Raw genomic sequence first — 26,097 nt, 5'->3', positions numbered from 1 at the left:
AAGTTTGGGGCTCAGGATCGGGAACTGGGGGGGGGGATTTGGAGCTCAGGACCGGGACCTGGGAGTAGATTCAGGGTTCTGGGCCCTGCACTGGGGAGAGTTTGGGGCGTCTGGGGCTCAGGACCGGGAGCTGGGGGCAGGTTCAGGGCTCAGGAGCAGGCACTGGGGGGTGGTTTGGGCTCAGGATGGGGTCTGGGTCTCCCACTGGGTCCAGCTGGGGGTTTGGGAACAAGCTCTGGGGCGGTTTTGGGGCAGAGCCCGGGGATTTCTGCAGCCCAGAAAAAAGACTAAGTCATGCGTTTTCTGTGCTTGAAAATGCCGGCGGAGTCCTGCGGGTCTGGGCTCAGAAAAATGACCAAGTGCTGCGTTTTTGGGACTTGGAAACGGAGGCTCAGTCGTCTGTTTTCAGCCCCAAAACAGTGGCCCGGGAGGGGGGCACTTTGGGTGGGGGGAGGCAGAGGGGGGTGGGAGGGCGCTGGGGCCCGGGCGGGAGGGGGGGTAGGCAGGGTGCGTGGACCCCCGCCGGAGGTGGGGGTCCGGTCGCGTTGTTCCCCAAAGTGCGGGACGCCGGCATGCACCAGGCCGAATTAAACGTCTGAGATAGTCTCTGGGCGAAAAGGCACTTTTCCCACTTCATTTGAGAGTCCAACTGTTTATTCACCGGACTAGTCATTGAACAATAAACACGCTCATTAGGCAACACGTGTACAATTATGACAGTTCATATTCATATACAAGCCATGACAGTGATTGATTTACGACCTGGCCAAAAGCCAGGATCAGTTCAACAAGCACAAGCTGTGATGGGCTGGGGCAGAATCAAACAAGCTGGAGCCATCAATGAACTGGAGATGGGCAGAAGCAGTAAACTGAGCTGGAGCCATTCAGACGCTGGACCTCGAAAAAATGGGTGCAGAAAGTGGTGTGGCTGAGCCTGGCCAGCAGCTGAGCACCACACAGTCCTGCGCTCACCCCACTGTGATGGGGAAGAGAACTGAAAAAAAGAAAAAAAAGTAGTCGGATTCATGGGCTGAGGTAAAGACAGTTTAATAGGACAAAAAAGGAAGAAAAAATACTACTAATACTACTACTAATAATAAAATATACAAAAACACATGACACACAGTGCAGTTGCTCACCACCCGCTGACCCGTACCCAGCTGTGCAAACTCTGCTCAGCAAAAACTAAACCATCCCTGTGGGATCAACACCGTTTCTAGCACAAACCCAAAACATGGCCCTGTACCAGCTACCGAGAAGCAAATTAACTGCACCCCAGCCTAAACCAGGACAGAAACAATGACCTGGGGCTGCAAAGAACCTGGACCCATCAAACAAAACAAAACAAAACAGAAACCACCAACCTGAAGGTGAAAATGAGTTGGAGCCACAAGGAACAGGAGTTGAAATGAGCCGGAGCCGTCCAGAAGCAGGACCTAAAACCAGAGCAGAAATAAACAGGAGCTGGAGCCATCCAGGAGCTGGACTAGAACAAATGGGAGCCCGAACCCACAAACGGGGGCCCAAACCGAGCAGGACCCAAAACAAACAGAGGCCCAAAGAACTGACCTGAAGCCGCACGGAGCTGGAGCGCTGCAGTCCTCGCAGGGTCTCCGGGGGGGGCGCGGGTTGGGGTGTCCCCTGTCCTCGGCGCAGGCAGCCCGGCTCCTTCCCGGGGCTCGTCCGTCCGTCCGTCCGTCCCTGCAGAGGGAGAGAGGTGGGACAATCAGCTCCCGGTGGCACCGGGACGGACAAACCTGCGGCCGCCCGGGCACGGGCAGCTCTGCCCGGACCCTCGGCAGCAGCAGCCCGGCACCGCACACCCGAGAGGGGACGGGACACCAGAAACGTCCCGCTCCCGCCTCCCCGAACGCCCCCCTGCAGCCACGGAGCCCCGAAACGGGGATCCCCGCCGGGGTCGCGTCCCGTCCCCCGGTCCCCCCCCGCACTCACCGGGCGCCGGGATGAGCCCTCCCCACGCCGGGGCACGGCCACGGGCATCGCCGGGGCCGCCGGCACCGACCGAGGGACGGGCGGCACCGGGGCGGCCCCCGCTGCCCCTGCCCGGCTCCACCGGCCGCCGACGGGTCCCTGCGGCGGCCTCTGCTCCCTCCGCGGCACGTTTCCAGCTGAAAAAGAAGGTTTTTAGACAAAACCAGGGATTTAAACAGAGCTCGGAGCCGCCCCAGCGCCCGGTGCTGCCGGCGCCGGCCCTCGGCTGAGCCCCGGGGCAAAGCAGCGGAGCCCCGGGGCAAAGCCAACCAGCCCCCCCGAGCCGCCCCCGCACTCACCGCTCCGAGGGGTCCGTCCCGCCGGCGGCCGCTCCGGGAAAGGGCCGAGGAAGAGAAACCGGCCGGTGCCGGCGGCCGGAGGGGTCACCGGCCGCCCCGGGAGACCCACGGCCCCGCCGGACCCCGTCTCCCCCCGGTACCGGAGCCCCCACGGCCGGTCGCCGGGTCACGGTCGGAGCTGGGGCTGAGCCCGCGGCGGAAGCCGGGAGCTGCCGGTGCCCCCCGGCCGAGCCTCAGCCGCCGCCCCCGGGGCAGGGACCGGAGCTTCAGGCGGCGCCGAGCGGGCAGCGGCGCGGAGAGAAGGCCCCGGTTCTGCCCCATTTTTCCCTGATTTTCCGAGCCCGGGAGCCGCCATTGCCCCCCGTTGCCGTGAAAGCCGCTCCCGGAGCCGCCCGGGGCAGCGGCGGGCCCGGAGGTGCCGGTGTCCGCTCGGCCCAGAGAAGCGGCCCCAGCACGGCCCCCGGGCGGCCCGGAGATGGGCACCGGCACCGGGACCGGGACCGGGACGCCTCTCGCTCGTCCGCTTCCGCCCGCGCCTGCCGCTGTTGCGGCGCCCCCTGGCGGCCGGGCGGGCCTTTTGAAGCCTCGCGTGTCCGCCGCGCCCCCGCCCCCCGCGCTGCGGCGCCCCCTGGCGGACGCGGAGGGAAACACCGCCCCTCCCCGGCAGCGGGGTTTGGGGGGGACCGTAAGGACCACGGGGACACGGGGACACCTTTCCGTCACCCCTTTATTCAAGCCGTTGGTTTTTGCCCGTGGAGCCAGCCGGTGCCGCCATCCGGGACCCGCCCGCGGGTACCTGGAACTCCTGCGGAGAGAGGGGAGGGCTTCGGCCTCAGTGACTGCGGGTGGGTGGGGGAGTGTCTCTCCTGTCATCCCCCAGGCTCGGTGACACATCCCCCCCCCTCCGGCCCCACGCACCGTCACGCAATGTCCGTCTCCAGCACGTCCTCGCTTCTGGAAGGCAAATTCTTGTTCAAGGTCTCCAGCTCTTCCGCCTTTCTCTTCCTCCGCTGCTTCCGACAGTGGCTTTGCAGGGAGGAAGGTGGGGGGGAAATAATTAAAAAAAAAACCGCAAAAAACAAAAAAAACAACAAGCAGGTGCTGCTCCTTCTCCCTCTGCTTTCACCTCGCAGCAGCTCTTGGTGGGACCACACGTGGTTCCCAGCCCTGAAGTGATGTCCCATTGAATTCAACATGTCCCAAGCCAGCGGAGGTGGGCAGGATCCGCTCCCGATCCTGGGATGCCCCTTCCCTTCACCCTGTGTCCCCGTCCCCCCTCTCCCTGCCACTTACTGACTGCAGAGGCAGGCGCAGACGACGAGGATGATGAGGGTGACGATGGCGGCGATCAAGGAGATGATGACGATCTGGCCCCGGTCGCCTCGCAGGTAGAAGATGTCCACCCTCTCGCAGCGAGACCCCGTGTAGCCCCGCTCACACCTGCACGGGGGAGGCAGGGCGGGTGCGTGTTCAAAAAACCACCATGGCACCCGCATCCCCTTCCTCCTGCTCGCCTCGGGCAGGACGGGCATGGCGTCCCCCCAACTGGCTGTGCCACCACGTCCCCACCGGCGGTGGCTTACACGCAAGCTGGCGCGTTCTCGGCCACGAGGAAGCGGCATCTCCCTTTGACGCAGTAGTGCTTGTACTCCTCCGGGCACCTGGAGAAGTGACCCTGCCGCCGCAGCTGCGTCATGTTCCCTGGGGGTGACAAAGGTGACAAGGATTCCACACACAACCCCCTCCAAAGGTTACGGTTCTGCCCGGAGGTGGCAGCATCCCCGGAGCTGCAGCAGATCCGAGCCCGGCCAGCGGCAACGGGGACGTGTGCGTCCTTGACCGTGGCGTGCCAGCCGTGGCCACCTCCCAGCTCGGTGGATGCCACGTGGCTACGCTAGACAAAACATCCCCTCCATCCCGCGCCGGCCAACGCCACCGGCTCCCCGGAGCATCCTTACCCGTGCAGCTCTCGGCTGTGCCACAGGCCAGCCCCTCCGTGCCATGCCCGGCAGTGACGTTGGCATCGGCACCCACGCAACGGAAAAACGCCAAGCCTGAAACGCAATGGAGGCGGCTCAGAGAAACGGGGAGCCCGGCCAGAACCCCGGCACGGCCACCACCGCCCCACCGCAGCCGCTCTCCCGGCCCTTCCCGCAGGGAGGGGACCGGCAAAGGGCTCCGCAGCTGCGCCCGTGGCCACCCCTTTCCTTGGCAGCATCAGCTTTTCCCCAGGGGCGAGGAGAAGGGAAAGCCGGTCCCCGCCTGCCTCCTCCACCCACCAACGCTCCAGCACGGGGGTCCGGGAGCCAGCGGGGCGGGTTTCAGGGGGGCCAGACCCTTTGCCTGGGGAAGGATGCAGGTGGGCATCCCCGTGGAGGTCCGGCTCACTGCCCCCCCCCCCCCACTAGTTTTGAAGAGCCTGGGTTTTGGGGGCGCTGAAAAACCCACTGGCCGTGGGCGCGAGGAAACGGCAGCGCTGCAATTCAGCGCCCACCAAAGCCCAGTTAATTCCAGCGCTAAATCCCCATTGCAACGTCGCCCGCTGCTGCACCGGGGTGTGGGATGCCCAGCACGAACCGAGCCGGGAAAGGGGGTGACCGTGCTCGCCGTGGCCAGGGGACGAAGCCGAGCGCCGGCTCAGCCCCGGCACGTCACGGCGGCGGTAACCGGATCGCTGGCATACCAGCGCTGACTCAGCCCGGCCCCGCCGCCAGCCCGGCCCTCCCCAGGGATTCGCCCCACTGTGGTGGCACCCAAGGGAGCGGGGACAGGTCCTCCCTGATGGGGCAAGGTGCTGGGTGGCTCCCGCAGGGGTGGCACACCGAGGCGGGGGGTGTGTGTGGGTGTGTTTCCATCCCGAGTGGGTGCAATTTGCAGTTTGGCCATGTCGAGAGACCTCCTGGAGATGGGAGAGTTTGGGCAGTCCATCCCGGGCAGCCTCGTCCCCCGGTACTCGTTATCCCCTCCGTCCCTTCGGCACGCTGGCAGCAGCGGGGAGGGCTGCCCTGCCAAGACTCCGGCGTCCCCCCCCCGTCCCATGTTCCCAGCACACGCGTCCCTCCTGGCTATATATAGCCACCGCCGCGCTAACGACGTGCTCTGGGCAACAGAGCTGCAGCAAGGCCGGGGCTGAGCCTCCGCCGGGGCTTCCCCACCAGCGAGCATCCCCTCCTCGACCCAAAAAGCCCATCGGGGAGGGCACGGATCCCACCGCCCCATCCGGCCCAGGCAGCGGGGTGGGAGCATCCCGGCGGGAGCCAGGAGGCTGACTTCACCCCTGGTGACCAAGTTCGCAGCTTCGGCATGGAAAGATCCCCACCAAGACGCGATCCCCACCCTTATTGCAACCAGATGCAGAGCTTTTGGCATCCTCCGGGTTGGCAGCCCCTTGGCGAGGACCGCCCCGGTGGCACCGCCAGCTTGGGGTGGGTTGGTGTGCCCCCCCCCGCCCCCGACACCCAGATCTCAGCACCCAGGAGCTGGGGGTGCAAAGCAACCTCATCTCTTTGATGCACGGAGAACCTGGCTCTGCTAACTGAGGCTGCATCCCCTCCCGAGCAGCCGGAGATAACCCAGGAAAGCAACCCAAACACTGGATTCTTTTGCCGTAACACCCCCCCACGCGCCCCTGGGAAAGCTCGAATTGCAGGAGAGCAACCACCCGGCACACCGATGGGCACCCCAACCCCAAAACAGGTCGGCCACCCTTGATTTCCTCCTGCCAGCACAGGTTTGGCAGGTTTTGCCGAGCGCTGTCACCAGCCCTGCCAAAGGGCCAAACCCAGACTGTTCCCGGCGGAGGGGAAGGCTCCCCCGAATGCCGGGGGGGGCATCGCCAAGCCCGGCTGATGTTCAGCCCTACCTCTGGTTATCTCCTGCCAGCCCTCAGCAGGCAGCTGCAGGCAGCTGCCTGTTTTCCCCGCTTCCCACGCGCTTGGGAACTAACACGGGGACACACTCGGCACTGCTCCCCCAAGATGCCGAAACTCGTGAGCAGTGTCCCATCAACAGGTGGGAAAAGCATCCCAGCTCCGCTCCAGGGTCCTGCCAGGGCATCCCAGCCCCACGGGATTCAGAGCCCAGCCGGCGCGCGCGCAAGGGAGCAATGGGGTGGGATGGTGGGGAGCAGCAGGATGGGAACCGGGGGGACACTGGGATGGGTGCAGGGAAGCATGGAGGGGGGGGGGTGCACGGGGACAGGACCGGCTAACCGCCAGGCCGGGCATGGGGCAAGGAGTGGGATGGGATTGTCCGGGGGACGCAGGGAGTCACCGGGACGGGGTGGGACGGGGGTGGGACGGGGGGGATACAGGGGATCAGCGGGACGGGATGGGGTAGCGCCGGGACAGGCACGGGGGGAGCACCGGGATGGGAGCGGGAGGCAGGTGGAGGATCACCAGCGTGGGACCGGGAAGCGGCGGGATGGGACAGGGGCAGCACCGGGATCATCGCAGGCTGGGACAGAGAGAGGACGGTGGCACCGGGCCGGGGTGGAGGGGGTCACCCAGGCCGACACCGGGACCGCGGCGGGGCGGGGGGGATCCCCTTAGGGAGCCGCGCCGCCCCGTTCTTACCGGAGGCGAGGGCCAGGCAGAGCAGGAGGGTACCGGGGCCGCCGCCCGGGGCCGGGGCCGTCGCCGCCGCCGCCGCCTCCATGTGCGCCGCCGCCTGCTCGGTGCCCGGCGGCTGCGGCGGGGCGGGACGGGGGCGGCCGCTGCCGGCACCTCCGCCCTCCTCCTCCTCCTCCTCCTCCTCCTCCTCCTCCTCCTCCTCCAGCCGCCCGGCTCCTACCCCGCCGGAGGCATCCCTTGGTGGTCCGGGGGTGCCCCTCCCCGGCTCAGCCTCCCCCCCTCAAACGTGTCCCCCCACCTGTGTCCCCCCAAGCGTGTCCCCCACCCCCCCCCCCCCCGGCATCATCCACCTGCCCGTCCCGCCAGCAGCAGCCAGGGCAGGAGGCGTCGAGCAGACGCCTCGCCTCAGCATCCCTAGGGATTTGGGGAGCGACAGGGACGCCCCCTCGACCCCCCCAGTCCCCCCACCCCGCTTTCCGAGGCGGGGGGGGGGGCGCTCCGGGCGTTCCCCTCCCCACAGGGAGAGGAGGGCGTGCGGCCGGAGCCCAGCCTCACCTCCCCAACGCTATTTATCCCCTGGGCGGCGCGTTATGAAAAGGCAGATTTATTCATAGCGGAGCTGCTAATAAAACACCCTCCCAGAGCCCTGGGCAGGGAATGACGGCAGCTACGAATTATTTTGCGAGGGGCTGTGCCTTGGCACAAGCCTTCCGCACGTTGGCCTTGGAAGGGTTTTTGTTTTTTTCTGCCTTGGGGCGGCTGGGAGGATGTTTCTGGTCCCCTGAGCGATGTCCCGAGGAAGAGGAGGGCACGCAGGGGTGAAGGTGCACCACCACCACCCCACGCCCCCCCCAGGACGCTGGCACGTCGCCTTACCGGCGTCTGGGGACGCTCTGTAGGGATGCGGCGCCCTGAGTTGACGCTGTCCTGGCCCCAAGGAAAGCCCAAGAGCTTGGCCCGGCGAAGGGGAGCGCAGGCAGGGAGGGGTGGCGGGGCTGCTGCCGGCGCGGTGTCGTTACGGGCATGAACTAAGGGACGGGGGGAGGCGGGAAATGAACGACTGGAAAGAACGGGTGACCTCAAACCGCAAGCTGGCAGCTATTAATGCAAGCGCTGGCAGCCACCCAGCCATGCCATTTGGCCACCGGCCAGGGGGTGAGTGAGCTCCCGCGGACCCAGCCAGCCAAAAAAACCCAGCCTCGAGCTCCGGCATGCTGGTGCTGCCGGTCCCTCGGCTGGCGGCCACCCCGGCTCCCGGCTGGCATCGGGGGAGAGACCCCAGCCCCCCGAAAGCCGGCAGGGTGTGCTAAACCACCGGAGAAATGTTGCAAAGCTCCGGTGGGGACAGCGGGGACTTGGGCAAGACCGGGGAAACTGGCAGCTGGCACCTGGATGCGGCATGGGGCCACCCAAGAGGAGCCGGTTTCATGCCAGTGGGGTGGGCAAAGGCAGGGAGCCGGCAGCAAAAATCCTTGTGCCCACCTAAAGAAAATGGTGTCCCTTTGGCATCCTTCATATCTGGATAAAATTGGGGAGAAAAAGCATTTTCAAGAGATGTTGAAAGAGCTGGAGCCCCAAGGCAGGTGTCACTAGAGGCAATGGTTTCTCTTCTCCAGTAGGAACTGGGAAGGGCTGGCAGAATTTATCTCCAAAAAGGGACCTCTCGCTGGATGTACGCCCTCTGCTCTCACTGTCACCGTGACTATCACACCTTCCCTGGAGGAGGCCCAGGGACCTGTCTGGCCAGGCAGATGTCACCCCCAGATGTGGCCAGGCAGAGCTGGCCCTGCCAATGAGACCGGGCAGAGTTGGCCATGCTGATGAGACCAGGCAGAGGTGGCCGGGAAGTTGAGGCAAGGCAGAAGTGACCAGGCAAAGGTGGGCCTGCTCTTGAGACCAGACAGAGGTGACAAGCAGATGTGACCATGCCGATGAGACCGAGCAGAAGTGGCCATGCAGTTGTAGCCCCACTGAGGTGACCGTGTCGATGAGTCCAGGCAGAGGTGGCTAAGCAGTGGTGGCCATGCTGATGAGACCACACAGGTGTGATCAGGCAGATGTGACCATGCAGAGGTGACCAGGCAGGTGTGACCCTACTGAAGTGGCCACGCTGATGAGACCAGGCAGATGTGACCATGCTGCTGAGATCAGGGAGAGGTGACTGGGTAGAGGTGGGCCCGCTGAAGTGACCATGCCAATGAGTCCAGGCAGAGGTGGCTAAGCAGAGGTGGCCATGCTGATGAGACCAGGTAGAGGTGGCCATGCTGATGAGACCAGGCAAGGGTGATTAAGCAGACGTGACCATGCAGAGGTGACCATGCAGAGGTGACCAGGCAGGTGTGGTCCTACTGAGGTGGCCACACAGACATGACCATGCTGATGAGACCAGGCAGAAGTGTCCCTGCTCATGCTGACCATGCTGATGAGACCAGGGAGAGGTGACCAGGTAGAGGTGGCCTTGCTGAGGTGACCATGCCAATGAGTCCGGGCAGAGGTGGCTAAGCAGAGGTGGCCATGCTGATGAGACCAGACAAGGGTGATTGAGCAGACATGACCATGCAGAGGTGACCAGGCAGGTGTGGCCCTACTGAGGTGGCCACACAGAGGTGACCGTGCCGATGAGACCAGACAGGGTGACCAGGCAGATGTGACCATGCTGATGAGACCGGGTAGAGGGAGCCAGGCAGAAGTGACCAAGCAGAAGGGTCCCTGCTGCGTTGACCATGATGATGAGACCAGGGAGAGGTGACCAGGTAGAGGTGGCCTTGCCGAGGTGACCGTGCTGATGTACCAGGTAGAGGTGGCCTTGCTGAGGTGACCATGCTGATGTGTCCAGGCAGGGCTGGTCAGTCAGATGTGACCATGCAAAGGTGACCAGGCAGATGTGGTCCTACTGAGGTGGCCACACAGAGGTGACCATGCCAACGAGATCAGGCAGAGGTGGGCAGGCAGAGGAGGCCAGGCAGAAGTGGCCCTGCTGAGGTGACCATGCTGATGAGATCAGGCACAGGTGAGCAGGTAGAGGCGGCCTTGCTGATGAGTCCGGGCAGAGGTGGCTAAGCAGAGGTGACCATGCCAATGTGTCCAGACAGGGCTGATCAGGCAGACGTGACCATGCAAAGGTGAACAGACGGGTATGGCCTTACTGTGGTGGCCATGCAAAGACGACCATGCTGATAGAGGTGACCAGGCAGAAGTGTCCATGCTGATGAGACCAGGCAGAGGAGGCCAGCAGATGGCAGCTGGAGCCCGAGGACGCTGCCTGGCAGGGATGTTCAAGGCCTCCCACAGCCCAGCCCTTCGCACCCATCTCAGGCGTGGAGTTTGCACCCAACGTCACGGAGGGGAGCGGTGGCTGTGCCCAGCCCTGCCCTCTCCTCGGAAAACCTCCTCCCCCGCCGTGGAAACACGCAGCACCTTCCGCAAAAAAAAAAAAAAAAAAAGTCAAAGTAAGGGTGGGAGACCAGCAGCAGGGAGTTTATCGCATGCCGGGTTCCTGATAACGGCATTATTTTTCCTCCTCCCAAGCGGAGGAAAGGTTTCAAGAAGAGCTGAGGTGCCGATGCTGCCTCATGTACGGCAAGGGCGGCCAGCATCCCGGCCGCTCCAGAAACGCCAGCTGCCTCAGATTTTGTGTCCTGCTGTTTTAGGCCCGGAGCCAGGATCCATCCCGAGAAAACGCCACACAACGCAACAGAATAGAATGGCTGCATAACCCCAGTTAAAGATAGCTCGGCCATGGCCCCGGCTCAATGACATCCTTTTTTGCAGCGAGCGTGCGAAAGCCCGGAGAAGATGAGTTCAGCCTGAAAACATTTCACCCGCGGCAAAACGCTTTCCAGAAGGAAAGAGGTAGAAAAAAATGGCACTCGTACCTCCCGCTGCGCCGCAGGTGGCTCCTGGCCGGGTCCCTTGGGCACCAGCAGCTGCATTTTGGGACCTGTTCCTGTGGCAGAAAGGCGAGGCCATGGCTGCCTGGCTCCACCCTGGCTCCCCACGATGCATGGACCCCGGGGTGTCCCCCGCCACGGTCCCCGGACGGATGTGGCAGGCGATGCTCAGCCGTGAGGACAGGCATGGGCGGCCCCATCCAGCTACGGCAGGAGATGGCCTCTGCCCCACGTCCCCCCGAAAGGCAAGAGGGATGCCCTAGCAAGGTGCACGCGGCATTTATTCCTTTAAAAGCATGTTATATTCAGGCGGGAGACGGCATGAGGAAGGACAGGGCCGAGGGACAATGCCACAGGGTGCCACACACACCGATGCCACCGTCTGGGGCAAGAGCCCCCCCATGCCCGGCGTGTGATGCCCGGTGAGGATGTATCACGCTTGAGGCAGGGTCCTGGCGGGGTCCTCGGCGCCCGGTACCAGTGCTGGGTGCCCGGTGCCTCCTCCCGAGGCTGTCCCGACCCCCAGCGCCGGTGCCCGTCCCCACTTACGGACTGCCCGGTCCCCTACGGCCGGTCTCCGGTCACCGCTGCGGGACCCTGGTCCCCGCAGCTCCACGCTGCCCCGCATCCTCCACCCGCTGCCCCGCCGCCGTCCCCGGTGCCGGCAGGTGCCGCTGTGCCACCGGCCATGGACCTGCGTGGGGCGGGGGGGGCGGCGGCGGCGGCCGTGGGGGGCCGGACCGGGGCGGGGGCGGCGGCGGCGGCGGGGCCGGGCGGTGCGTCCCTCCCGCCCCGGCCGCCAGCCCCGCCGGCACCATGGGCTGCTGCCGCCGCCTCCTCCTCGCCCTCCTCCTCCTCCCGGCAGGTAAGCACCCTCCGCCGCACCGGGATGGGGAAGGGGGGGGACCCGGGACCGGGGGGAAAGGGAAGCCCCCCCCCCCCCCCACTTCTCCCTTCCCGGGAGAAGCAGGATGCCCGGGGAAGGGCTCCGCAGAGCATCCCCCCCTCTCGCACTGGTCCCCACTCACTCACTCACACACACACCCCCCCCCCGCCCCCGCCGTCCCCACGGTCACCCCGACACCAAGGGGGCTGGGGGGCGAGAGGCGTTTCGCCCCTCTTTTCCTCCTGCCCCTCTTTGCCCCGGCTGCATCCCTGAAGCCGGGGAGCAGGAGGAAAACTTCGGGGGATCACCGGCATCTCCTCGCCGGCAGTCCCCCTGCCCGGGTTGGAGCTCATCCCCCCCATCGCACACCACCACCACCCCCCCCCACCTCCCCAGCCTCGCATCCCCCCTCCCAGCACAGTCCCTGATTTGAAGGAGCTTTTATTGCTCGCCCCGGCCTTGAGCGGAGGCTCCCGCACACCCGGCACCTGGCGTTTTCCCCGACCAGCTAAAGGCATCTCCTTCCTCCTGCCCCCCAGCAATATCCACACCCCCCCCCCCAATTTCATAGAAACACCCCCTTTGACATCTATTCCCCCCCCCCCCCCCAAGACAGTCAGAGGAGACAGTTCTGGCCGGCGCGACAGCGAGCGCTTTCAAATGACAGTACGCTCAGGCTGTCCCCCCGTCCAGGCTGGGCTTTTAATAAACAGCACGAAGAGCTGCTTGCTCAGAAACACGAAAAACACACTTGCATAACCGAGCGACGGGGACGCGCACGAGGAGAAACACATCGGGCAAAGCTGTTATTATTAAATGGCTCTCGGCGTGCGGCATGAGCAGCGCGAGGGGACAGGGCTGGGAGAGGTTCTGAGCTCCCGGCAAAAGCCCGCGGCCGGCAGCCATGTCCCCAAAACAGCAGCCGGGGAAAGCTGCGTCTGCGGGAGCAGCAAACCGTTCATCAAACCAAGCAGGTTGCCCAGAGAAGCTGTGGCTGCCCCATCCCTGGAGGGGTTCAAGGCCAGGTTGGATGGGGCTTGGAGCAACCAGGTCTAGCAGGAGGTGTCCCTGCCCAGGGCAGGGCGGTGGGACTGGATGATCTTTAAGGTCCCTTCCAACCCGAACCATTCTATGATGATGCTCTGATCATCCTGGATCACATCAGCCTGTGGGAGATCTTCCCCTGTTAAGCCACCCCACTAGTGCAAGAGGAGGGAGAGCTGGCTCAATCCTTCACCGTGTAAAGGAGGAGTTTGCCAACAAGCTCTTGTTTCAGTACTTTCCAAGCAAGTGCATTTGGGAGGGGTGGGGATGAACCCCCATTTTGCTCCGCAGGGGTGCCGCTCACCTCCTTTGCTGGCTTCTGCCTGGCCCCGATTTGGCCACTGTCTCGGTGAACCACTTGAAAGTGGCCGGGCTCTGCTGGGACTCGGCCCTCAGCCGCTTTTGGGGTTGGGAGGCGGGTTTTTCCCAGTGCCCGGCTCAAATCCCAAGCCGTTCCCACGACCATCCCTCCCTAAAGCACCAACGCCGGCAAGGCTTGGCAGAAGAGCCAGGAAAGATTTCCCTGGAGTGCGGTCCCATGGCTCCCAGGCTGCTCACAAACACCCCCGAATCCTTCGGATGCTTTCTACTACTTTTTTGTCCCCATAGAAATAATACTTAAAAAATATATATATATATATATTTACTACCAGTGAGAAAACAAAGAGCACGATTTAGATATGCTTCGAGCTCATTCTTCAGGACTTAGTGACAGAGGGGACGTCACTGGGCAGGAATAAAATGAGACCGGGCTTCGCCTGGCCACATAATGACATAATAGCATCTCGCACAAGGAAGTTTTTATGCTATTAATTCTTCATACGCTGGATGCAAAGTCAAACCTGCTTTCCTGATGTGATGCCCGGCCCCGTACGCACAGCTGGGCGCTGCAGCCCCGAGCCCTCTTTCCCTCTTAGCAATTCCCTTTGCTCCCCAGACGGCAGCTGAGATGTTTTAAAGTACCTGCGAGAGGCAGCTTTCGGCTTTAAAGGCTTTGGCGCTCCTGTGAGAAACCTCCAGGGAGGAAAAGCTGCTTTTTGGGAGGGGGGTGTGGGCTCGGAGCCTGGCAGGTGGGCTGCTTTGAGCTGCCACCGAGGAGATGAAGCTTTGAGCAGTTCTGGCCCTGCTCCCACCCTACACGAGCTGAAGGACAGGGGAAGATGGGTGGTTAATTATCCCCTCTCCCATCCCAAATGAATGAGCTTCGGCCTCGAATACCAGAGGATGCTCAAAAATTCTTTAGCTGAACCCCATAGCTTCCCCTCCCGGGGAAAGCTGGGATGGGGCTGACGCGTGTTGGAAGCTGCAATTAGCAGCTAGCCCGGGCAATTATTTAGCTGCTGTGGTGTCACTAGGGCAGAGCTGCTGTTCGCAACACGCCTGGCTGGCTGGAGAGCCGTATCCCAGAAAATCCTGGGAAAATGTATTGTGAGGGGGGCCCCAGAATCATCCCCTCTGCCAGTCTCCCAGCCCCACGAGCCGACAAACGGTTTCTCCTCCCACGGTGTGATATCCCAGGGAAGCAGACACAGCACAACACACGTTTGCATGCTTCAAAAAAAAAAAAAAACAACAACATGAGTTGTCTGAAGTTTTTTTTTTATTTAAATCAAGCAGAAAATCATTTTGGAAAGAGCCGGTGCCGTAAACTACTGCTCTTAATGAGGGCAAAGCTCACAGCACGAGGAAAGGTTCCCACACTGCTCCGCAGCCTCATTACGCCCAGCCATCGGTCAAAGCCACCGCGTGAGGTGACAGCCTGCCAACACACCCCAAGGGGGACACGGGGCTCTGCCAGCCCGGCACTCTCCGGGAACGCAGAGGTTTTCCACCCCAGGTCCTCATCAGACACCTCTGCACGGGTTGGCCGGTAGCCACAGCTACTGGTCAACCAGTGCTTTGTCACTCTCAGAAGGAATAAAAAACCCCCTCTAGATACTCCTCTTCGCCTTTTCTGCTATAATTTCACAGTGACTTCAGGATAAAACGCTTAATGAGTTGAATAATTAAGCAACACTTAGTGATGGGGGGGGAAAATATCATGTTTTCTTTGCCAGCCAACTCCACAGCTGCTGCGAAGTGTGGGTTTGTTACGCAGCCGACAGCCCTTGCTGCTGGGTTTGGACGTTGGGGCAGACACTGGGCAAGTCCCGAGGAGGACTTGGACGCCCACCCCAGGCAAGGAAGGAGCTGGTCATAGGGACCATGCAGGCAACCACGTTGATTTGAAAAGTTGGCATCACCACTTTTAGCTGGGAAGAGCAGAGACTGCAGCACAGTGAAGCTGTCCACCTGGTTCCTCAAGAGCAATCTGACCACACCAGCTTTCCTCAGGGTCTGAAAAGCATGCAAGAGCAAGCCAGGCCCCTGTGTTAGCTCCTTCCTCCCACGCAATAGCCTGGAGAAGAGCGGCTGCTGCTCCCAAGCCAGGCCACAACCCACCAGCCAGTGAAGACTTGGAGTGTCTCCTTGCGAGCTTGCCCAAAACCCCCCAGCTTTATGTGTTTGGCCACATGGACTTTCCTCCTGCCTTTTGCAAAAGGCAGGCCACGCATCTACAGGAGATGCTGATACAACCCCTACACGCAGGGAGGTGGATACTGATGGGTTGATGGGTTGCATCCTCAAGGAGCGCTCCCAAGGGACATGCCCAGGGTGCCCTGGCCAACTGTGTGTTTGGGGACAGCCTCTCCCCCAGGGATGGGGCCTCTGGATGGTGAGGGACACCTGGAGACAGCAGATTGGTTTCCATTGCGTGGCTGTTTCTCTTAGCTACAAGAAAGCTTCAGGCTTTGGAGCAATTAGACCTAAACCACTTAACAACCATGCAGCAGAAGAAAAACTAATCATGCAGGAAGCCAGCTCGGCTCGCCAGTAAATCAGAGCAACTGCACATTTATTTGATCTGACAGCCTTGACTTCTTGACGCAGTTGTTGGACAGCTTTGCCTTTTAGCTGCTGATGTTTCTGGCCCCGGATTTTCTCACTTGGCTTCTTCCTCCTCCTCTTGCAACCGGTTTCATACCATCACTGACATGACCTGGCAGTGAAAAGAAAGGGGATACAGCAGGAGCCGAGCAGGCAAAGCAGCAGCACATCACCCAGGGCTGCTCCACCTGCTGCTAGCATTATAGGTCACCAGCAAGCACATGTGGTGCTGGAGATTTGCTGTCATCCTGGAGAGCCACTGTGTTGGCCCTGGTTTATTCTAAGCTGAACAGATGTCCCCAGGAGTTGCTGTTTCCCCAGTGCCAAGCTGGCTGGGTGCTGGTATGGGAAGGTTGTTCCCAGATCACCTCGTCATCCTCATTTCTTGGTGGATACAAAGGTAGGGCTCCACAGCAGCGCCCTAGAAGAGCGGAAACACAAGCTCAATACCAAAAACAACCACCACATCATCCTGCTTCCTTCTCCTGGGTGAGTATGGAGTTTAGACCAACCCTTATTTACTGCAAACGGAGCCTCCAACCAGAGCAGAGAGATGAGCAACACCAAGTTACACGGTGACAGAAAAGATGAAGCAGCCCGATGCTGAACAGCTTGAAAAACAAGTTGAACCCAAAGCAAGAAGCAGCTTTATTTAGTTCTAGCCATCACAAGGAGACCTTTAGCCATCCGCAGATAAATGTTACCAGTTTTATGGCTAAACAGCAACAGCACAATAAAAGTCACACCTGAGGACAAGCAGCTGGGGGAAGAGAACTACAAAACCCAGCACAAGACACGGGCATCCCCAGCCACAGAAACTGAAGCCAAGCCAACAAGGTCATGAGCAGGAAGTCCTTACCCTGTATTTAAACATTAATTGCTTTACTGCTCTGCATGACTTCACCTGGTAATAAACCAACGCATGCTGCGGGATGAGAGGGGGCAGAGCTGCTCCGTCATCGTTACTTGGAGAAAACCAGCATAACACAACACCTCCAGAAAGCCAAAAAAGATTCTGCATCACCCACATCGAGCCACACCACCTTACCTTAGGTTTTAGGGTCCATTTGATGCTCCAAAAAAGTTGAAAGAAGCCACCCCTGTGTACAATTCCTTACCCATCACGTTTTTCCTGTACTCTTAGCAATCATGAGCAACAAGGACCCAGCTCCAGCCACCAGCTTTTATGTCGGAACCCCTAAGTGTGCTAATAGCCCCTAATCACCCTGACGAGCCTCGCCTGGGACCCCCCACCCACGCACGCCCAGCCCATTGGGCCGGGACCTCCATTTAAACTGGGGCTCAGGTCCTCCCTCCTTGTCTCAACTGTGTGGTAGATATATATATATGTTTATAGTAGTGGGTGGGTTTTTTTGGACTTGCCAATAGGTTGTCTTTGAGCTCCTCTTCTTTCATGTGGATTGATGTTCTGACTCTTTCTCTCATTTTATTTTTTCTGTTGGTCTTGTATTTAATGTGTTCCCTTGGCTTGAGCAGAGGATGGGGGCTCTGTCAACATCCTTTTTTATCTACCCTGGATATGCCTTGTAGGTATGTGGCGGGATTACTGTTGACTTTTCCTTTCGAAAGCAGAGATTGTATGCTGAATGCGTGGCTTAAGTATGGTTTTGTTAGTACCTGCCCCAGAAGCAGCTGCTGAGCTAGCGTGGAAAGTGGTACCCAACCTTGCTGCATGGACAAGGCATGTGTGGGCGCCCACCAGCCCTCCTTGTTGCAGTGCCTTATTCTCCATCTGTTGCGGCATTTCTTGTTCAGGAAGGGTTCAGATTCCACGTGTAAGTACAGCCAGGATAAGCTGCTGGGAGGGCTGAGAAAGAAATAATATTAATGTTACAGAAACTGAAGTTATCTCTGAGGCCTCAGCTGCTAGAGGAGCATCACCTACTGCAGCTGGGGCGTGGGTGCCCCAGTTAATTCAGGCTGTGAGCACTGCTGTGAGTGGGTTAGGTCATGGGGACCTTCTGGTAGCTGCACCAGCTGTGATGAGTCACAAAGTGAAGCTCGTTAACAGCTCCATCTCGGCCTTATCAGTGGATGTTTGTTTGCTGTGGTATGGCTGCTCCATCTGATGTCATCCACTTGGGCTAGAGATGTTCTCTTGTTGTTGTTTTTCAAAATGCTGTGTTTCAGCTGGCGAGAAGGACTGGAAAGCTTGCTGTGATGGTTTCTGGAGTGCCGGAGAGGCTGCCAGCCCAGGTCTTGGCTCTTCAGCAGAGCATGGGAGGTGTTCAGCTCCTGGGAGGGTGAGACCTCTGCCTTTGAGTGGCTTGCAGAGGCCAGGAGGACAGCATGCCAATGGGAGAGGGAGATAATCCACCAGGTGGATGGTTCATTCCTTGGGTTGGCAGGTGATTAGGGTTAATATTCCCTAGGAGCAAGATATTTGAATTATAGGGACTCGGGGGTTTTTTCTTTCCTTGGCTGTTTCCCATACTCCTAGGGAAGGCAACGTAGAAAAAGGACTTTTCAACACTCGCGTGGGGCTGTGAAGTGTGACGCTGCAGTTTTCCTAGGCTGTTACGGTGTCCTGGCAGTTCCTGGCTTGCCTCTGCTCCGACCTGGATTCCAGCGGGGTGGTCAACTGCCGTAAGTGAATTAGATAGGCAAATTCCTCCGGGCCGAGCTGTGCTGGGCACCCTTTGATAGCTGACATCCTCCAGCCCCTCTGACAACCCCTGTTTGAGGTTTGTTGGGGTTTTTTTTAGGTTTTGAAGTCCTAAACCTCATCTTCTAGTGGTCTTTTGTCCCTTCTTCCAGTGCATGGCTCTGTTTCTGCCCACAGCCGCAGCTCCTACACACCAGGTGCTGCAGAAACAAGGAAACCCCCACCCTGGTGGTTTTTTGCTCCCTGGCTCAGATGTGTTGGTAGAGGACTGGGCTAGCAGACAAGCTGGGTGCTCTTTGGGCCACCCTGGGGGCAGGCTGTCCATGAGCTGGTGCAGTGGCGTGAGGACGTGTGGTGCTATCAGCCAAGGAGGTCCTCAGCAAGGTCCTTCTTGTCCCCCTCATCCTAACCTGGTTGAGAAGCAGCCTGCATCGCCTCTGGGATCCCAGCTGGGCTCTTCCGGCGGTGCCAAGGGGCACAGCCCGTGTGGGAGGGGGTGATGCGCCGTGGGTGAGGGCGGTCGCTGGGTCAGAGATGACCTGGTGGAGGTGATGGCTCGGGGGAAGAAGAGGATAGCAGTGGGCTGGCACAGGCAGGGTTTGCTAGCAGAGATAAATGCAGCACTATTGATCTGGAAACCAAAGCTTGGCTGGCGATGACCATGCAGGAGCAGGGGGAGATAAGGAAAACCAGGGCTGCCTTCGGCTGTGCTTGGTCTCCTGGGAAATGTCCCTGTGACTTGTGACCCGCTTGGCTGGGAGCGCTCAGCCAGTGGCCAAGGATTGTTCCTGCAGCCAGTTTTGGCTCACCCTCTGAATTTATACCCTTTAGATATTATGGGAAACTTCCTGACTCATCCCGGCTAGCAGTACTGCCAGCTTTTTGAGGTCCCTATCGGTTTGCCTCCGAAGTTGGAGCAGATTCTGAGAGCTGTGCGGTCCCAGAGCACAAGCAAGCAACATGAGATGGCTTTGCAGAGGGGGAATAAGCTGCCTGCGTCCATGAGAGGCTGGAAGCACCTACATCTACAAGAGGTAATAAATTTTCAAGGTGCTGCCAGCCCTGGGAGGGTCCTGCTGTGCTTGATGTAAGAGCAACGTGGCACGCCATGGGCTGCAGGTGCTGCTGTTGGAGAAGCCACACCTGAAATGCCAAGGGGTGATGGAGAAGGAATTATTTTCCAGAAATACAGACAGATGTTCAGGCCTGATCTGAAGAGCACTAAGGATGAAGGGGTGCTCGGTTCAGGTTTGTTGGCACTTCCAGCATCCTCTGCCACCACATGGCGGCCGACTTCTGCTCCGGCTGAGCCACCTCTGGTGCACACCTCTTAAAACACTTGATGAGCGTTCTCCTCAGGGTGTGTGTAAGCTGGAAGCTACTCATGGCGATGCCATGTCAGGTCAGCTGGGCACCTTTGGGCAGCGTTGTGGAGGTTGAGGGGTTCGCTGTCGCAATAGCGCTTGCAGTGATGATGTCTTGCATCACCGCTGGTGGGGGAGGTGGACTTGGTGTTGGTGTAGCTTGTGTGTAGGGGTAGAAAACTCAGTTATCTGAGGTCAGAAGTGCGGGCACGGGGATGTTGGTGGAGCAGGTTGGGCCTGAGCACTTGAGTTCTTCACTTGTGCCCTTTATATCAAATACAGTGTTGCTAATAGGCCTTTCCACCCATGGGCCTCCAAAGCAGACCCTCTGGCGGAGACGGTGCCTGCTCTTGCATAAGGCCCGGGATGGCTGCGTGGTGTTAAATCCTTGAGAAAGACCCTGTTGCTCAATGCTCCTCGTGAATCCAGCCAGGGATTTCATGTCCCGCCCTTGGCCACGAAAACCAGCGGGCTGTGCTCTCCTGGGGCTGTGGCTGATGCCACCTTCAGCTCCTGCGATGGGGGAGGCTGCGGATTAACAGTACCTGCTAGAAATGGCACTTGTGCCTTCTTTCCCTTTTAAAAAAAAAAAAAGAGATGAAGTTTCGATGGCCTCCCTTCTTTGTACTCTGACACCTGCCCCCCCAGGTGAGTGTCTTGAGAAGACCATATGGGGATGCTTCAACCCCGTCAAGATACTTCAATCCAGTCAAGAAAGGGCAAGGGGGGTAGCAGTGTAAAAGCAAGAAGGGCACAAATCAACCACTTGAACCTCAACACCGTGAGGAGGCAGGCTCTTGCAGCTTCTTTCTGGCCACTGAAAGTGATGTTCCAAATGGTGTTGGTCCCCAACAGATGTTGCTGGAGGTGCTTTGCAGGTCCCACCACGCTGGCATGGGACCTGGCACTTGCTGCCTGGGGCACATCAGCGTGGAGAGCTATGCAAGGTACAGGGAATATTTGGTTTTATGGCGTTGCGGTGCCCAAAGTGAGCAATTGAGCCCCCCAGCCTCGGCAGGAGGAAGGGACAGGATGAGTGGGGACCCGTCAGGTTTGCTGGATGGAGCCAGCCCTGCGGGCAGGCTTTGTCCAGGTGAGATGCTGTGGATGAAGCCAAGCCGCGTTCATCTGAACGAATGGCTTCTAAGCTCAGGATTACCACAGCAATGTGACTCAAGTTCATGTGCCAGTAACTCCCAGGCGGTAACCAGGAAGTCTGAGATGCAGAGATCCTGGGATGAGGACACATCAGAGTGCCCTGTTGACAGCAGGAGCCTGGTGTGCTTTGGGAAGCTGGGAAGGAAGAGGTGGGACGTCCACGTGTGGAAACCAGGGTGCTGAGCCAGGCGGTTTATTCGGTAACCAGACTCCGGCTTGTCACCCGTCTCCTCTCCCTTATCCTGAGGTCTATCAGCCTTGTGCCTCAACAGACCGAGAGCGTGTGGAGGGTGAAAGCTCAGAGGCATCTCCAAGTGCCTGTCCCTGGGAGAAGAGCACCTGTGCCATCAGTCCCACCTCCCAGACTCTCCTGCTTGGGAAATGGGGCCCACCACAGGGGTATCTACAGGGCCAGGAGAAGTAAAATTTTTAGGTGTGTGCTCCTAAATGCCTTGGGCTCTTGTAGAAGCCATGCCCCGGAGATGGTTTTAAATCCCTGGCCAAGCACATGTTTGTGGTTTCTAGGTAGAAAATGCCTTCGTGAAAGGCATGCCATGAAAGGTGGAGGTCCTTAGCTGAGATGTCCCTTCTGCTGTCCTCCTCTGCTGAAGGTGTGTGGGTTGAGTCAAGCTGTATTAGACACCTGCAGCCTTCTGTTTGCACCAATGGCTGAGAAAACCCGAAACCCCTGCTCACCAGTGTTGCATCCCACCATTTCTAAGTGTTTCCAGCTTTCCTCCAGCATGAGGTGCTGTCTGTGCCCTGCTGGGAGCCTCGTGGGTCTCCTGAGTGCTCAGCGGTGAGGGGCCTTGCTGGAGAAACCCTGTGTTGCACAGCCCCTGCTCCCAAATTCGTGTCCTTCCCATGCCACTGTTTCTTGGCACAGCTTTAACGTGCGATAAACGTCCCATGGTGGGCCAGAAACCGCTCTGTTCCATCTAAAACGCATCTCTGGTGCAGGCTGGGTCCTTCTTGCTGCCTTGAGTGTCACCTACACGGGTGGCATTTCAGTTTGACTTCGGGGGGGGGAACGGCAGATTTGGCTGGGGTGGCTGACAACGTCTCCTTGGTGGGGGGGTGGCTTGGTGATGGGGAGGAGAGCCTTATGTGCCCACCAGCGATGTCCAGCCACGTATGATCTGCAAGTTCCTACTCGCAAAGATCTACCACGACAGCTGTCTCTGCTCTCACCGCTGCTGTTTTTCCCTTAGACGAGCACCAAGCTCCTGTCTCTGGAGCTAAGGTGGGAACTTGGCTGCAGGGTTCGCACAAAATCAGCATTTTGCCGAGTGTTTTTGTCCTCCGCACTCATAATAATTAGTTCCTTGCAGCTTGTTTGCACCGGAGCAAGTTCTTGCTCTTCCCAGTGCTGGGCTTGGGGTGCTCTGGGGGTGTAAATAAATGGATGCATGGGAATAAAAATCCCTCCCGATGTCACTTAGCGTTGGCACACGCTTCCCTCAGCCCAACCGTGCTGAGGGAGTTAGCTGCTAGTGCTGGTCCGGTGTTGAATTTAGCCTTGGGGAGTAGAAAGGGGGGGGGGAATAGAAGCTCCAGCAGTCTGCTGGTGAGGATAAGGGAAAAAATGACTCATCTTCACGCTAAGAAAGGGAGACAAATGAATGAATGCGCGAGGAAATGGGGGGAGAGGAGAAAGAGGAGTCTTGTGTTATCATTCCCAGCTGCGCGGTGGTTGCTGCTGGGGAGGAGCTTGCTCCCCTGCCGCTTCGCTGGCTGCTGGGAGGAGATGCTGGGAAGATGGAGGGGGCGACTGGGGATGGGGGGAGGTCCCAACCTTGGGGAAAAGCAGTCCTGACACACCCTGGGGCAAGCGGTCTGGTTTAAACCTCACCTCTAGCTACGCGGAGATATTTCCCATCTCTTTTTAGGCGGCTCTCAGCATTTTAAAAACCGACATGTTTCCAGCTTCATTCCCAAACTCTTTCGTGTTCACCCAAACCCCAGGTTGCCCCAAGGCTTTGGCTGTTATTAATACTTCTTTGTCTCACTCCTAGGACTGGGCAATGACTCCACAGCATCGCCCCTCGCCCCCACCAGCCCTCCCTTCCCCTCGGAGAGGATCCCGGTGGGGCCAGGCTCCAGGGATGCAGATGTCTCCACACCGGCTCCTCGCCAGCCTTCGCTGTCCGTGTCCACAGGAGCTGCCAGAGATGGGGTGTCCTCTGGGCTAGCGGAGAGGGATGGCCGCAATGCCACCCCCACAGCAGCACTGTCCCATGCTCCTGCCTCCATCAACGTGAGCTCCACCACCGCAGCCGCCATCACCACAGCAGACAGCCCATCCGTGGCCTCCAACCCCAGCTCGGTGCCACCAACCTTGGAGACAGCCCCAGGTCTTCGGACAGCAAATACTGCCACCTTGGCAAGAGGCACGATGGATTTGGGGGCAGCTGCCAGCCCCACGCGTATACCTGCATCCTCCTCCTCCTCCCTCCCCACCAGCGACCTGTACTCATCCACTGGGACGGTCTTGTCCCCAACGCCTGTCCTCACGAACCCCCGCACGACCCAGCCACCGACGCCGACCAAGGAATTCCCCTCCCTGGGGACGGTGGCCATGGCATCGAGCCTGGCCGTGGAGCCAACGTCCCCCCCAGTGACTGTGACTGACCCCACCACAGCCGAGGCCACGGCCATGGGCAAAACCACCCTCTCCACCGGCGTCACCATGGAAGAGGTTCCCCGTGCCTTGAGCGCAGGTGAGCACCACCACCCTCCATGTGCATATATAGATATAATGTCACCCTCGAGGTGCTTAGATAAGAGGGGCAGACCCCCCACGAGTTGGAAGGGAAGAGTTGGTCAACTTTCTGAGAGCATGATTCAGCAAAAGCTGGGCTTTCCTGGAGGAGCCTATGTCATCTGCTCCACTGGTGGAGACAAGGAGAAGTAGATACCAAACCTCAGTTGCCCGGAGATGTGAATTGAATCCTTAGTTGCAAGTTTGATTTGAAACACTTAAGGATGAGAGGAAACAAGGGTGTGGACGGTGGGCGCAGCCCGAGTTAGGAAGATGTAGGTTTTTCTTCTCCCTCCCGGAGACCTCACTGAGCTGACACTAGCTTTCACCTGTCCTCTTCTGCAAGCTCAGGCAGCTTAAAGCCGCTTCTTAAGGCCCAAAAAGGGAGGGATCTGGAGCATTTTGCAGCCTTGGTTCAGCACTAAACGCTGCCTGGTGCTGGGGGGGGGGCACGAAGGAGCAAGTCCGTAGTCCTCAAGCAAAGCCCAGCTGTGTTTTATCCCTGCCTTTATGGGAAAGGGATCACGGCAAAAAACACAGGCGCGCCCAGCATCCTCCACGGGAGCTTTGGGAAGCAGTGAGGGGATGTACCCCCCCGCCACGTCAGAGACGGTTGGCGTGGGTGTATCGGCAGCAGCCGGGGTGTGGGGTGGGTGCGACGGGGCTGGGCCTTGGCGGGGATGCTGAGCGCCGCCCTTTCTGACGGATCCTCCGCAGGGAGCATCGTGGCCATAACCGTGACGGTCATCGTGGTGGTGGTGCTGGTTTTCGGGGCGGCGGCGTACCTCAAGATCAGGTAAGGCTGTTTTTTTGGGGGTGCCTGCCCCAACGGGGTGCTCGAACTGTGGTGTGTCCGTCCCCCGACCCCGCCGAGGCTGCAGCCCCTCTCCCCATCTCAAGGGGGATGCTCGGGGGGCAAACCCTGGGGAGATGCTGTCCCCAAGCCCGGCGGGGCGATGTGCAGCCTCCTGTCCCAGCATGGCTGCGTTTTCTGCCACGGCTGTGTTGAAAAGCCGAGCTTTTTCTTCCTCGTTTTACAACAGCCTCGCTCAAATGCCGGAGACGCTGCTCAGCATAGTCATAACCAGTAATTATCCCCAGGGCAAGCTGCTGCCACGGGTCTTGCCGTGCCTCAGACAATAAACAGCAGCCCAGCCCGGCGCTGAGCATCTCTAATGAGGCTTTGCTGACAACTGAGACGAGCAGAAGTCTTGTTTTAATTCCCTAGCATATCCCAGTCTGGTTCAACGGGGACAAAAATCCTGCCTGGGCTTATTTTCTGTCCTGGTTGCGTCCTGCTGAAACATCCCAAAGCTCTCAGCCTAGTGAGGTAAAATAACTAACAAACCCCCAAAAGGTAACGGCGGGCGGTTTGCTTTCCCCTGGCAGGCACTCCTCCTACGGCAGGCTTCTGGATGACCACGACTACGGCTCCTGGGGCAACTACAACAACCCTCTCTACGACGACTCCTAGCAGGGATGAGGAAAAAAAAAAAAAAGAATAAAAAAAAAAATATATATATATATCCTTAATTTATAAGCGCTTCTGCAGCAGAGCATCCGCTGTCGGGGAGATGGCCGGGCACCGAGCCACTGCTGTGGGCAGGATGACGGCGGGTCCGGCGGACGCCAGGCAACCGGAGGGCGTGCGTGTGTGCAGTGCCTACAATAAACCTGAATTTTGGCGTTTGTGTAGGAAACTCTGGGTCCTGGGGCACGTCGGCCGCTTGGTTTGGAGGCGAGGGAGCCCAAATTCCCCAAGGGGAAGGGAAGGGATGGGATGGGATGGGATGGGGGGGAGGGAAAGGGAGAGGATGGAGGCTCAGCCAGCGCCGTGGCTTCCTTTGAAACGCTGCTGCCCCTTGCCAGGGGGGTGGTACATGGGGGCTGCTGAGCCAGAGCCGGCAGCGTGCAGGGGTCCCCCGCGCTTTCACGTGCCCCTTCCTCCAAAATCACCTCCCTGCATCACCCCACTGTGAAATCCTTCCCCTTCCCTCACCAGGGACCACGGTACGGGGCTGCTCCATCACTGCTCCCTTTCTTTTCCTGCAGGGGCTTCTGCGTAGAAAAGTTGTCATTTCGTTCTTTTTCCATTTAATTGTGTTTTTTTTGCCCCCCCCCCCCCCCCCCCCCCCCCCTGGCAAACACAGCCCGGGAGCCCGTGGGAAGGTGCATTGACCACCCACGCTCCTGGGCCGAGAGGTGCCAGCGGGTGCGTGCTCCGCAGCTTTATTTTTAATCCTTGAAAGGCTTGGCCGCTAAAACACAGCCAAGTGGTTTTCTTACTCCCCAAATTTTTGTGTTGAGCTGCTAGTGTGCGAAGCTGGGGCCGGGGAGGGGGGGGGGGAGATGCTCACCCCAGCCCGCAGCCCCTCGCTTGGCCACTTCGGCCTCGGGCTAAACCCCCCGCCCCGGGCAGTGAAAAGCAAAGCCCTCGGCCTGTGAGGCATCATAATAATGATGCTGAAGAGGTTTGGGGCATCCCAACAAACCCCCGGAGCTGGTCACCATCACCCCAGAGGTTGTAGATTGGGCGCATCCCATAGACCCTTGGCAAGGCGGTGGCACGATTGAATTT

General features: G+C 59.6%; 2 protein-coding genes across 3 annotated transcripts; one reads left to right on the top strand and one right to left on the bottom strand.

Annotated features, from left to right (window-relative positions):
• Positions 1-636: 636 nt before the first annotated feature.
• Positions 637-6,986, bottom strand: BTC (betacellulin). 2 transcript variants are annotated; one of them, XM_054204091.1, is made up of 10 exons: positions 6,866-6,986; positions 4,250-4,345; positions 3,875-3,992; positions 3,585-3,731; positions 3,210-3,317; positions 2,292-3,096; positions 1,950-2,129; positions 1,570-1,701; positions 1,365-1,436; positions 637-994 (listed from the first exon to the last, which is right to left on the bottom strand). In XM_054204091.1, exons 1-5 carry the CDS (start codon positions 6,945-6,947, stop codon positions 3,212-3,214), a joined length of 549 nt encoding a protein of 182 aa, XP_054060066.1. In that variant the 5' UTR covers positions 6,948-6,986; the 3' UTR covers positions 637-994; positions 1,365-1,436; positions 1,570-1,701; positions 1,950-2,129; positions 2,292-3,096; positions 3,210-3,211. The 2 variants fall into 2 exon arrangements, with proteins under 2 accessions (XP_054060066.1, XP_054060065.1); XM_054204090.1 differs by having other exon boundaries at positions 1,954-2,129.
• Positions 6,987-11,538: 4,552 nt separating this feature from the next.
• On the top strand, positions 11,539-25,172 carry PARM1 (prostate androgen-regulated mucin-like protein 1). The gene is made up of 4 exons (XM_054202923.1): positions 11,539-11,617; positions 22,774-23,478; positions 24,237-24,315; positions 24,909-25,172. The coding sequence occupies exons 1-4, from the start codon at positions 11,569-11,571 to the stop codon at positions 24,991-24,993; spliced, it is 918 nt and encodes a 305-aa protein (XP_054058898.1). The 5' UTR covers positions 11,539-11,568; the 3' UTR covers positions 24,994-25,172.
• Positions 25,173-26,097: the final 925 nt, after the last annotated feature.

This window comes from Rissa tridactyla, chromosome 5 (genome assembly GCF_028500815.1).
Source record: "Rissa tridactyla isolate bRisTri1 chromosome 5, bRisTri1.patW.cur.20221130, whole genome shotgun sequence".
NCBI classification, from domain to species: domain Eukaryota; kingdom Metazoa; phylum Chordata; class Aves; order Charadriiformes; family Laridae; genus Rissa; species Rissa tridactyla.
The sequence above is the reverse complement of the archived record's forward strand: the minus strand, read 5'-3'. Positions and strand labels throughout refer to the sequence as shown.